The 12,929-nt window shown below is 36.8% G+C and overlaps 1 protein-coding gene across 2 annotated transcripts in view; it reads right to left on the reverse strand.

Annotated features, from left to right (window-relative positions):
* VAV3 (vav guanine nucleotide exchange factor 3) overlaps positions 1-12,929 on the reverse strand; it is a gene marked incomplete at both ends in the record, with an annotated part of 378,650 nt that overhangs the window by 25,565 nt on the left and 340,156 nt on the right. For both annotated transcript variants that reach the window (XM_080690386.1, XM_080690385.1), the window contains 2 exons: positions 5,394-5,481; positions 6,042-6,158. In XM_080690386.1, coding sequence (XP_080546512.1) covers positions 5,394-5,481; positions 6,042-6,158 — 205 coding nt within the window. The remainder of the gene's footprint in view (positions 1-5,393; positions 5,482-6,041; positions 6,159-12,929) is intronic.

Raw genomic sequence — 12,929 nt, forward strand, 5'->3', positions numbered from 1 at the left:
TTCTGCTTTAGGATGAAGAAATTACTGCCCATCATAGCTCTGTGTATCCCCTGATTTTCACAGGGGACAAAGATACAGGCTTTCCGATTTTTGCTTATAAATAATTTGTCTTAACTATTCAAGTCAAGTGTGGTAATCATCCACCATTTTTCAGACAAAAACTTTAGGAAATTTTTTTGAACATATGGCCTTTATAAATTCTGTACAAATCTGAATCCCTGTATTGTGAACCCAAATTGAAAAAAACAATGGAAAATGCATCGTATCATTAGATGAGAACTATAAAGTTTCTTATAACTATCCGAAGTGAAAATAAAACCCAAATCACGTTTAACCTAATTATTTAGTGCCTCTATTATAGTGCCTCGAAAAAAATAGTGAAAAAACAATTCGCTTCTAATAAAAAATCACACTGTCAGTCAACTCAATATCTCTACATTCAGTTGATTGTGTTCAAAATTCCTAAAGTAAGACAATCTGGCTGAAAATCACCCGAAAGAAGAAAAAGAGAATCAACAATGATTTATTATTTATGACTAAACTCAGATGTGCTGTGGACCACATGGTGTAGAGAGGGTCAGGAGTCACAAAGCTTATGAAGACCAGGGGCTGTCTCTACAAGTGCTCATCCTGGAAGGGAACGTGAAGGATTACAGGGGCTCAAAGGCAGGACACAGAACTTCCTGTGGTGTGTCCAACAGGGAGGATGAGAGAAGGTTTCAGGATGGAGCAGTTTGGCTTAACCTGAAGAACAGGTAAAATTTTAACAGACAGAAATGGGGGAAGGATTTTTTTAGGTAGAGGAGTCAGGCTGGGAACAGAAACAAAGGAGATGAATCAAAACTCACCTTCATAAACTAAAAGCTGTGTGCTTGTCTAAGGCCCTGGCTAAAGCAAATGAAGACTTATTTTTCAATCCTTATAAATGGAGATAACAAGCCATTTCAGAGACTGTAATACACATCTAGGCAGTGCTTGATGCATGAGAATAATAATGGCAGCTAACATTATCCCATGTGCTAGGCTCTCGTGTGCGTGCGTGTGCGTGTGTGTGTGTGTGCGCGCGCGTGTGGTGTATGTGTGTGGTACAGGGAACTGAACCTAGGGGTATTCTATCTCCAAACTACACTCCAAGCCCTATTTATTTTTTATTTGGAAGCAGGTCTTGCTAAATTGCTGTGAGCCTAAGTGACTGAGGCTAGCTTGGAACCTGTGATCCTCCTGTCTCAGTCTCCCAATATTATAAGCATACACAATCATGCACAGTTACATTATAACTTTCTGAAAACTATTTTTTCTTTCTTTTTTCCATGGGCTCAGATAATGAGGGTGGTTGGTGAAACAGAGAAATGTGGAATCTGCCCAGCCTTTAAAAACAGAAAAAAATAGCCGGGTGTGGTGGTGCACGCTTGTAAACCCAGTATTTGGGAGGCTAAGATAGGTTGATCGTGGTTTGTGGCCAGCCTCAGCTACTTAGTAAGGTCCTCTGCAACTTAGCAAGACCTTGTTTCAAATAAAGATAAAAAATAGGGCTGGGGGTATTGCTCAGAGGTAGAATGCCCCGGGGTTCCATCCTCAGATCAGAATGTGGTGTTCCTATTATGGTGGTTTAACATAGCTTGCAAAAGTTAGGTCAGGAATTAAATTATGCTTAGTGCCATACATTTTTTTTTATAAAAAAGAAAGCAAAAAGTGGCAACATTTCTGGAAGTACTGTACACTTAAAATATATTGTGTTATTGATACAAATGATACCAAAGCGTTTCTTTCTTAGTCTTGATATTTTAAAATCCAGTAAAATGTGTCATTTTCTTTGGCAATATGAAAGTAAACCTGAAGGGAATTATAAACCAACAGCTTTGAACTATGATTTAATTCCAAAGTTATAATATGAATTTTATGAATTTTGTTAAAATTATTATTAATTAGTGTTTATGTGAAATTGGCTAGAAATGACAAAAATACTAGGAAAAGAGTTTGGTGATCATTTAAGACACATCCCCTACACCCCAAGTTTTACAGAATAATTAAAAAAAAAGACTTTCCCGAGGTTTAGGGTCATGCAGCTTAGTAAACTGCAAAATACTCTTTAATACTTCACTAAGCATAGAAGAAATTTTAGTTTCATTTTAAGTCTTATGAGAGTAAATATTCCTACATGTTTCTGAGTAGAACTAAATGGTCCCTCCATGGATCCTTTCAAATTTATGCCTTTCTGCCTTCAGTATTTTAGTCTAATCCACCTCTGCTTTAGCAGTCATTGACCTTCAGGTACAACAAGTAAATAAGAGGACTCTAAACAAAAGAAATCGCTAAGCTTTTCTTATCTCACACTGACACAGCAGTGTCAACAATTCAAGTCTCTTTGAAAAAAATAATGAGTGAGAGCCAGTCATTCCAATCACCAAGGAAACTGGCGATGGGGATTGTTTCTAAACAGCATTTGGACATGGACTGCCTGGCATACGTGAAAATTAGAACAAAATTAATGCCTTGTAATCTCAACACAGAAATGCATTTAGGATTTGAATTTAATGATGAAGAAAAACAAAGATTTTGATTAATCAAGCTATTGAAACCCAAGGGAAAAAGGTTTGGTTCCAACACCTAAAGCCAGTCTTGTCCCTGAGAAACTGACTGATTTAAAATAAACTCCAGAGTTTGCTAATCTTTCACAAATAAAAATTTAATTCCTGAGCCTATTGTGATTCACAGGTAGAAGAAACTAACTTTAATACCATTGCCAGGGGGATTCTGAATTATCCTTAAGAAACAATTCCAAACCACAAATCACCAGTTAACCTGTAATGGAAACTGTGTTATTTGATACCAACATGATAAAAGATATCTTCTGGAAGTTATATGATCCTGATTTTAAGGTCTGAACCTCTTTAACCTCTCTCCTTCCAAACGGGCTGATTACTGAAATATGAGCCACCTCTTCTGACCAAGTATGCGGGTGGGGGTGGCTTCTCTCAGCTTAGATCCCAAGGATGGCAATATCGTGAGGTTCTCAGCGCACATGCATTTAATAATTTGTAAGCATTTTTAGATTAGTCAAATCCCTTTTGATTCTCCCCCAAAGCAGTGATTTCACATCCTCAGTTTTGGAATTTGAACTAAATTTGCTCAACAAATGCACAGGAACAAACAGAAGTGGTAGCTTTAGACTCAACAATTCAGCTGCCTCTTCAGCAATTTTTAGTTATCTGTTCTACCTACTGAAAGCCATTTCTGACACTGAGTTTTTTCAGCTACTCATCTTTCTTTTTCTTTTCCCAAGTATGTCTTTTTGCTTTTTCTTTTTTAGTTTTGCTATAGTTTTGCTATCAATTCTTAATTTTCCTTTCACTTGCACCCCGTCTGTAGTACTTGTTTCCCTGCAAAAGATCACCAGATATGGAGGGAATAAAATCCATGCATGTGACCCCCAACAGTGTAATTTCTGAGATTTTACACACAATTTATAATGGTAGCTTATCTAAGCCCTGAGACAAGTATTCTATTTTTTTTCCCTAGAACACCAGTACAAAAACTTTAATGCACTCAGGTACAAATTATTTGAATTTGGATCTCTATTGCTTTTCCTATAATCATCACTCTGCATGTGGATGGGAAGCCAAGGCTCTGTGTCTACCAGCTCAGGTCACCGTGGTGTTCCTGGCTCTTCACATCCGACCTTTACTGCTACGTACTCCCTTCAGCTAAACCAAGTGGCACAAACCTCAATCGATTGGCCCTTTCCAGTGGCTATTTCTCTCATCCTCTTTACTCGTCTCCTCTGATGGGAGTTCCCTTCACTACTTTCAAAGTCTGGAGAGCTAGGGGTAATTTGGGGCCCTACAGCATTTTTAAGTGCTGTAATAACTACTGTACTGTGGAACAGCCTCATTACCATCTAAGGAAGTCCTGCAGGTGAAAGCTCAAACTGGCCTGTGTTGCAGAGATGTGGAGAGCCCTGTGCAGGCTTTCATCATGTCTCAGCTGCATCTGCCCTTCATTATTTTGCATCCACTAGCCACCTCCCTCTTAGATTTTCACTTTATGAAGAACCGCCTCTGGTCCAGTTCTTTCCATACAGCCTTCTTCCTCCATCGGAACACAAGTTACTTCCAGCAGGGAGATGCCTGGATCTTGGTTGCCAGTTTGACAGAGTTTACATGTTCAAGACATGGCCATATTGCCCATCTTCAGTTTGGGAATTTGAAGTGTGATACTGCTGTGCATAAAGGTTTTCTTCTTTTTTCCTTTCGATTCAAAGTGCTTCAGTGTCTTCAAAATACTGGTCACTGTTTTAAAGTAATTCTAAATCTTTACAGAAGGCATTCAAGGTGGCCCTTTTTGTAAAGCTCTCTTACACTCAGTTTTAACTTCAATATTAACATCTGCCAAATGTTTTCTTATGTTTTCTGGAAAGATGCAGTATGTACCATTGATTGATGGTTCCATCAATGAGTGGTCTTTCTGCACGTTACTGAAAGTACTTAGTAGATACAAATGAATCATATGCCTATATCCAAATTCTCCATTACCTCAAAAAACGAACAGACTAGAGGACATTTTTAAGAAAATATGAACTTTAAGCAATGCATATATAATGATGTGCATGCATTGTTTACACGACACACTATACTCTCATATACTAATAAAATTATGAAACTGCATTTTTTTAAATTATGGGAATTAATCAAATAATCCTTGCTCATTTGAAGAAATCTGATACTATACATTTTTATTTAAATATATATCTATAGGAAGATATAAATATGAAATATCGACTGTGTTGTGGTAAGAATGTTACCTTATTAATTCTAATATAAAATATAATAATTGTCCAAGTTAATGAATGAGAACACTGCACATGCAATTTAGAATAGCAAAAAATACATGCACATAAGAGTGTTCCAACTTGAGTTTATATTGCATTTTGTATGAAATAAACCTAAATGGGAAGAGATTTTTTAAATTAAAACTCTTTGTGTTATAAAGTATAGAGCCTTCCTATGGCTGAATGAGGAGACAAGGGGAAGGAAGGAAAGAAAGGTATATTAAAATTTTACGGTGTGTCATTCCCACACAAGCCAGAATCTACAGAAATAACTACAGTTCGGATTTGAATTTGTCACTGCTTTAAGAGTTATAAGTCATGTAGAGTCCAAAGTATTACCTAAAACTTGCAAACCTAGTTTAAATGAAAAATCTGATTCAAGCAATATGAAACTTAATTGGAGTTCGTAAAGTTATAATTTTTAGGATTCTGCTACAAAATCACACTATGATTTTCTTTAAATTTTCAGTGAGCAAAAACTTCCAAGAAACTACAGAATTAAATGAGCCTTTCCAACAACAGAAAAATGGGGAACATAGATTGAAAAGAAATAATCAATGCTTACCATTAAACTTTTAAATTTTCTATTTTCTGCAATGTGAAATAAGCCATCTCTTGTTAAAATCTTTATGTGCTTTGCTTCGTTATTGTACCTGCGGGCAATGAATAACTTATGAATATAAATGTGTTTTTAATCAGGATAAATCAATAATTACCAGAGGGCATGCCCCCAAAACATTACAGGAATTAATTCTGAAAACAAAATATATACTTATGCCAATACAAAGGTGACAGCTAATTAACAAAATGTATTTACTAGATTGGTTGGAGATACAACCAATATTGGAAGTGAGTAGCAGGGGTGGGTTTGACTAAGCATTATGCTTAATTCACGAAATTTACTTTCAGGATGCAGAAATAAAAAAGAAATTCTAATAATGCATACCATTAGAATTTACTAGAAATAGACACACATCAAGTCCACAAAATATAATGTTATGAAAGAAATTTAATATGCCAATTAGCAGCCTATAACACGTATTACAGCTTTTCTAACAGATATTTTTGAGTACTAATGAAGTGTCTGGATGAACGCATTATTTCTACTGCAATTAGAACCTTGGTTTTCAACTTCAGTATTATGCATGTCAGATGGTCTATACAATTATGAAAACAGGAAATCTATTTCTGTAAACGTACTTGTCCTACTTACTTAATGCTAATTGCATATTCTCCTGACTCTTTGGTCCTGTGCCTCACAAGGTAAGTACTATTTACCCTATTAATAAGTTCAGTTTCTGCCTGCAATCTTTCCATTGCTCCAGCATACCTGTAAGAAAACAATGACATGGAAAATTTGTATCATGTACCTGAAAAAGAACAGAGGCTGAAAATATGTATCCACCAGGATTTTAATTTAGTGGCAGATGTGAGCTGTTTTTTTTACTTCTATATTGATTACATTGCTTAATAAAGTCCTTTAATACATCCAAACACAAATGTTCTGCAGAGCTGACAACAGCAAAATGAACAGTGTTCAATACATAATAGTTACCCAATAAGTATTTACAGAACAAATAAACGAACAGGACCAAGAGATAAGCCAGTACTCAAGAGATCAGAAAGATAGTTGTGGGGATTTGAAGAACAAGAAGGAAAAAGAGTAGGCCCACAGAAGAAACCCACGTGCATGCATTCACACACCTGTGCACATACTCACACACACGTGCATTTCACCTTTTCCATATATACTGTGAAGCCTCCTTTGATCATTTCTTTTTGGTACTGGTGATTGAAATGACATTCTACTTCCCAGTTATACTCCCATCCTTATTATTTATTTTATTTTATTTTTTTTGAAACAGGGTTTCATTAAGTTGCCAAGGGCTTTGCAAAGTTGCTGAGGCAGGTTTGAGGTGTTCAAACCTGCAATCCTCCTGTTTCAGTCTCCCAAACACTGGGATTACAGGTATGTGCCACCATGACCGGCCTTTTGAACATTTATAAAAAATTCTAGTAACAAATTATTTAAATAATTATCATTTGGATGTAAGATAACTTTTGGTACACAATTTTGATTACCAAAATGAGTAACACTTATTTTTAAAAGGTAGTTTTCAAAACCAGAATTCAATCCTCTCCAGAGACTCTGGTGCCATAAGAATACTCAAGCTCCATAATTATCACAAAAAGTTCCCAATTCAATGTTAAAATACTCTTGGATGACCCCTCACATCATATCCAGGTTAAAAAATATACTGAAAAAATACAGCAGAGATTTTTGGGCAACAGAAATTAAAGAAAATATTTTTATGTTTAAATTTCTTTCAAAGATTTTTTATGAATTAACATTTCAGAAAATTCTTATTCACATAGAGACCCATGTAACTAAGTCTAAAAACTTACCTCTAATTTTCACTAATTATTAAAAATGCACAGAGTAGGCATTCAACAGAATTCTGAGGAACGGCATGTTAGAAAGGGGGAGCAAAGGGTATTTCATGCTGATGGTACACTGACTCATAACAACCCATGAATCATCAGGACTTGTGTGATCTGACTCATGCCTACCTCTCCAACCTTAGGTCTTACAACCTACTTCATCACTCCTTTCTAGTCTTCTTTAAGGCCCAGGAGTTCATCGAATTCTTTTTGATCATGGAGTCTCCTTATAGACTATACTATTGTCTGGAAACATGCCTCTGGCAACCAAACTCCTCTAAGTTTAGAAAGAGAAGTCCTTTGACCATCCCCTCTGAAGGTGGCTGTCCTGCATCTAATACCCTCCATTCTGTGATGTGCATTACAGTATCCCTGTTTTCAGAGCACGCATCACAGTGAGTAAGCAGTGTAGACATGCTTATCTAAAGTGATACAAAAACATACTTTAAAAGCGTAACTGGTACTGCAAGAATTACAACGAAAAGGGGCAGTATTCTAGCACACCAACATTTTACATCAAGCGCCATTTCAAATATTTCACCTGTTGTGTTTTTAAATAACATGCATATTGTGTAGTTTATTCACTTGTCATTTCTGAACAATAAAAAGGGAAAGTTGTTTTTCCTGACACCCATGCTTATTCCTTCATAATGAAGTTTTTGTCTTTCTGTAACTGCTACAAACCAGGGCTACTATCTAGCCCATCTAGCCTAGGGGGAGCACGTTACCACAGAAGAATACCTGACCTCCAAAATATAATTCTTAAGTTTTTTGTTTGTTTGCTCAAGATTCCTTGTATCTATCACAAATTCTTTTCAAATATACTTGCTAACAATATGTTTTCAAGACCAAAACACTCTATGTTAATTCCCCGCCACCTCCCCAAAGTGGTTTCTTCTGAGCCCCTCTGCTCTCTCTTTTGGTTCTGAGCCCCTCTAGTGTAGGTAGCTCTGCCTGCCTTCTAAGATTGCTGGATTACTGTAGATTTGAGCTTCCACTTTCTCCCTTTCCTGGATTTTCTATCTTCTTTCTCCTGAGTTTATTGGTTCATCCTTTGTTGTTTTTTTTTTTTTTAAGTGGATACGTTGGATGTAATACTTTTTAATTTTTATATTTTAATTTTTTTGTATTGGGGATAAACCCAGAGGCATTCTACCTCTGAGTAACAACCCCATTCCTTTTACTTTTCTTTTTTTTTTTATTATTTTCAAAGAGAGTCTTGCTCAGTTGCTGAGGGTCTTGGTAAATTACCGAGGCTGGCCTCAACCTGTGAACTTCCTGTCTCAGCCTCCCAAATATTGGGATTACAGGGCTATGTTGCCATACCTAGCCAGATGTAATACTCTTAAGGCCAAAACTTATGAATATATTTCATTTTACTAACAATTAATTCATAGTTTGTCTAGGTATAGAATTTTAGGTTAGAAATTACTTTATCTCTCAACTATTAAGGCATCACTCTATTGTCTTCAAATGTCCATTGAATGTCAGTCTCAATTGTTTTTTTTTTTTTTTTTTGTGGTACTGGGGGTGAACCCAGGAACTTTCTACCTCCTGGCTATACTCCCAGTCATATTTTATACTTTATCTGGAAACAGGGTCTCACTAAGTTGCTGAGAGAGCCTCACTCAGTAGCTGAGGCTGGCTTTGAATCTGTGTAATCCTGTCTCGGCCTCCCAAGCGCTGGGATTACAAGCGTGCGCCACCACGCCCGGCCCAATCTCAATTCTGACTATGTATGACTGATATTTTCTTCCCTGGAAACTTGAAGCTTCTTTCTGCATTCTCTATATTGTAATATAATAAAAATACATGTTATTATATATATACACACACATATATATATTGCTGTACTAAGGATGGAACCCAGGGGCATTCTACCTCTGAACTACACCCCCAGCCCTATTTTTTGGTCTTTTTAAATTTTTTGAAACAGGGTCTCACCGAGTTGCGAAGGGCTTCACTAAGCAGCTGAGGCTGTCCATGAACCAGGATCCTTTAGTCTCAGCCTCCCAAATGCTGGGCGGATTACAAGCGTGAGCCACCATGCTCGGCTATATTGCAAAATTTTAAAATAATGTGTTTCTTTATATTGTTCTGAGCTTTCAGAAGCATCTCTAATTTGGAGACACAGGACTTTTGGTTTGGAGACATTTCTCTATTTGTTCTTTGATAGTTGCTGGCCTCAGTTTTCTCTTTCAGGAGTCTGGATTAGTTAAATGCTATACTTCTTGGATCAACAGTCTCATTTTCATAACTTTCCCCCTATATTATCTCTCTCTTTGTCTTTTTGGAAGATTTCCTCAGCTCTATTTTTCAACTCCCTTACATGTAATTCTTAATTTATAACAGCTATTTCTTATTCTCTGTCCCTTTTATAAAGCCTCCAGCTCACTTCCATCAATATGCTGTCTTTTCCTCATTTTTTGAAAATGTAAAGAGACATCTTTAAAAAGTATTTTTCTTCTGCTCACTCTATTTCCTTCAAGTTTCATTTTGCCACTTATTTATTTGTCCTACAGTTCAAGGTTTTCCTCTGCTGTCTAGTTACCCAGTGTTGTGTGCTTGTACATAGGGCAGAAATCTGATAATTTGGCAAGAATCTGATGATTGGGCTGAGTAATATCCAAACGTTAATATTTTAGGGTTTTTTTCTTTTTTACTCTTCATTTATACCGTCTATTTAAAGAAAAATCCTCCAAATTCCTGTCTGGATACAATGAAGGGGTAATATGTCTGGGAGGCTGTCCTAGTGCTGGGACTGAACTATACAAAGGAGATGGGGATCATCACCTTTCAGTATACAGCCTTTCCTTAACCCCAGCTTCCAACCCGAGGCCTCATCTTTCCAGGTCTAGGCCCTGTGCAGTTCAATGTTTCCATACAATATTCCTTTTAACTCCAATTCTCCTGCCAAGGCAGGAAAAAGGCAAGTTACCTGACTTGTAGGATAATGAGATAGTGCCCTGGCATGTAACGCCTGTCTCATATACAGATTTTCAAATGGTTCCCCAACTTTAGCCCCACAACTCATTCCTGCCTTTCGACACGCCCAAAATATAGATTACAGGTGATAATTATCTATACTGTGCACTTTATCTCATGGCCTATATAATAAGAGACAAAATTTACATGATGTAAACAGCCTTCTTTAGATGTGCTAATGAAGAGATAATCTAGTTAGTTGGTGGTGTTCAAGGTCTCAGTGGCTTGAGGACGGCCATGGCATCATTAAGTGTAATTTCTGCGAAACAGTTCAGTATTGCTAAAATTGAAGGTTTCATTTCTGGTGTAGTTGATCGTTTGTTCCCTAGCAGAAGAAATTTCACACAAAACTGTCTGCTTGGTTTGAAAAAACTGTTCAGGTTGCTCAAGGGAGAGAAAGTAATTTTAAAAATCTACTGTGAAATATATGTATTATTCCTATTTTTAAAGGCTCTTCCTTTGTCTGAACAGCTTGCTTTTTTATCATTAGGAATAAGACTAAAAATGGTCATATTTTCAACAAATTGTAGATACTGGCAAGGGATCATTTTAAAGCAAAGGGTATCAAAGCTATTATACTTTGAATGGTTCTCAGGTACCCGATAAGTTTATTTCATATGTAGCCTATATACTATAGGCTATATGCTAATACTATAGCATTAGGATTTACCTCTAAAGTTACCATACTTGTAACAATAAAGCCCAGCTACATTAAAAAAAGGAAAGAGGAAAGAGAAGAAATCTAACCCTTATACTTCCATGATTTTTATCATTTTCTGGTGTACATCAGTTTGATTATCTGTGCTATTAGCTCTAGAGATCAAATTTAATTCCAGTCAGGACTAAAGTCTAAAATTCCAAAGAAACCAAGACCCTTACATTGTCTGAGACAGGAGGATGGCGATTCTAGGACAGCCTCAGCTACTTAGTGAGGCCCTTTGCAACTCAGTGAGACCCTGTTTAAAAATAGAGAATAAAAAATAGGGCTGTAGCTTGGAGGGAGAATGCCCCCGGGTTCCATTCCCAGTATCACAAACAAAACAAAACAAATTATCGCTAGGTAAAAATGCAGCAAAGATTCCCAGTTTTATCCCCAATCTGCTACAATTTCTTCAGCAAGCTCAGTGCAGAGGCCTAAAGGAGCACAACAGAGATGTAGGTAATATCTGAGAAGGCAGAAGAATCCCATACCATGGGCAACGGGGTCGTATGCATTGAAAAGTAGCCTGTCATTTCCTACATTTAGGTCATAAAGTGGAAAATAATCAGAGTATTTAAAAATATCAGGCAAATCAGATAGTATTTACATTGCGAAGGGAACTAGCACTGCATACATTAGGACATCTCATTTATATATGTATCCTGATCTTTTGTCTGTATGCATATACTTGAATATCAAGAAAAAGAAAATAGAAACAGTCATTTTAAGAGGAATCAAAACCAAATTCAGGGAAACAAATATAAATGAATATTATGCACATGCTTTGTATTTTGAGAGGCTGTAGAGCAATATACAGATGGCATAACTCAGATTCCTGGCTCTGCCACCCACTGTTGCTGGCCTTAACCTTTCTTTCTTCATCTTCATTATATTAACAACAGTCAAAATAATTTCCCTTATGCAAATGTCCAAAAAACAAAATTAGGCATGTGAAGCACTAAGTGCACAGTAAGGACTCAGTATATATGTTAATTGGTTATGATCATAACTAATCTGTTCCAATATGTATATACATCTTGAGACTGGGGCTCTTTTAATTTTTTATATTCAAACAGGGTCTTGCTAAGCTTCTCAGGCTGACCTTGAACTAGTAACCTTCCTGTCTCAGTCCTCCAAGTACTGCAATTACAGGCATGTGTTACCAGGCCTATCCCTAAATGTATTTTTTACAGTTGAAGATATCTAGAAAATAATCATTGTCGCTCACATTCTTAGTTCTGTTAATTGTTGCCAGTCTCCAAGTAGTAAATACCCATCACCTAGATTCTAAACAGATGTGGATTCTGCATCCACATCACTTGTTGTGAACTGTATTTTTAGGATCCACCATCCTTAATGAACTAATTTTTAGTTTCAACAATGGATTCATTTATTTTTTTTTCTCTGCTTCATGAAATCTCTCTTTCTTTCTTTCTTTCTTTCTTTCTTTCTTTCTTTCTTTCTTTCTTTCTTTCTTTCTTTCTTTTTTTTTTTCCAGGTCTGGGTATGGAACCCAGGGGCATTCCACCTCTGAGCTACACCCCCAGCCCTATTTTTTATTCTTTATTTTGAAACCAGGTCTCAATGAGTTGCAGAGGGCCTCACTAAGTAGGTGAGGCTGTCCGCAAACCGCGATCCTCCCGTCTCAGCCTCCCGAATGCTGGACAAGCATGTGGCACCATACCAGGCTGAAATCTGTATTTCTAAAATATAAAAACCATAATTGCCCACACCCCACTCCTTCCTGTGACTTCTAATTTACAATCAAACACACACACACACACACACACACACACACACACATGCGTGTGCACACACACACACACTGCTCTCTGATAGAGATACAGAAAGGTCAGCAGTATAAATTTGTTATGGTGTCTTGTTACATCTGAAAATATCTTTAGCCAGGACAGATGGAAATGGAACATGGTTTACTACCCCCATATTTAAGGCATCTTCAAACTCAGGGTATGG

Source organism: Muscardinus avellanarius, assembly GCF_963383645.1.
Source record: "Muscardinus avellanarius genome assembly, chromosome: 3".
Lineage (NCBI taxonomy): Eukaryota > Metazoa > Chordata > Mammalia > Rodentia > Gliridae > Muscardinus > Muscardinus avellanarius.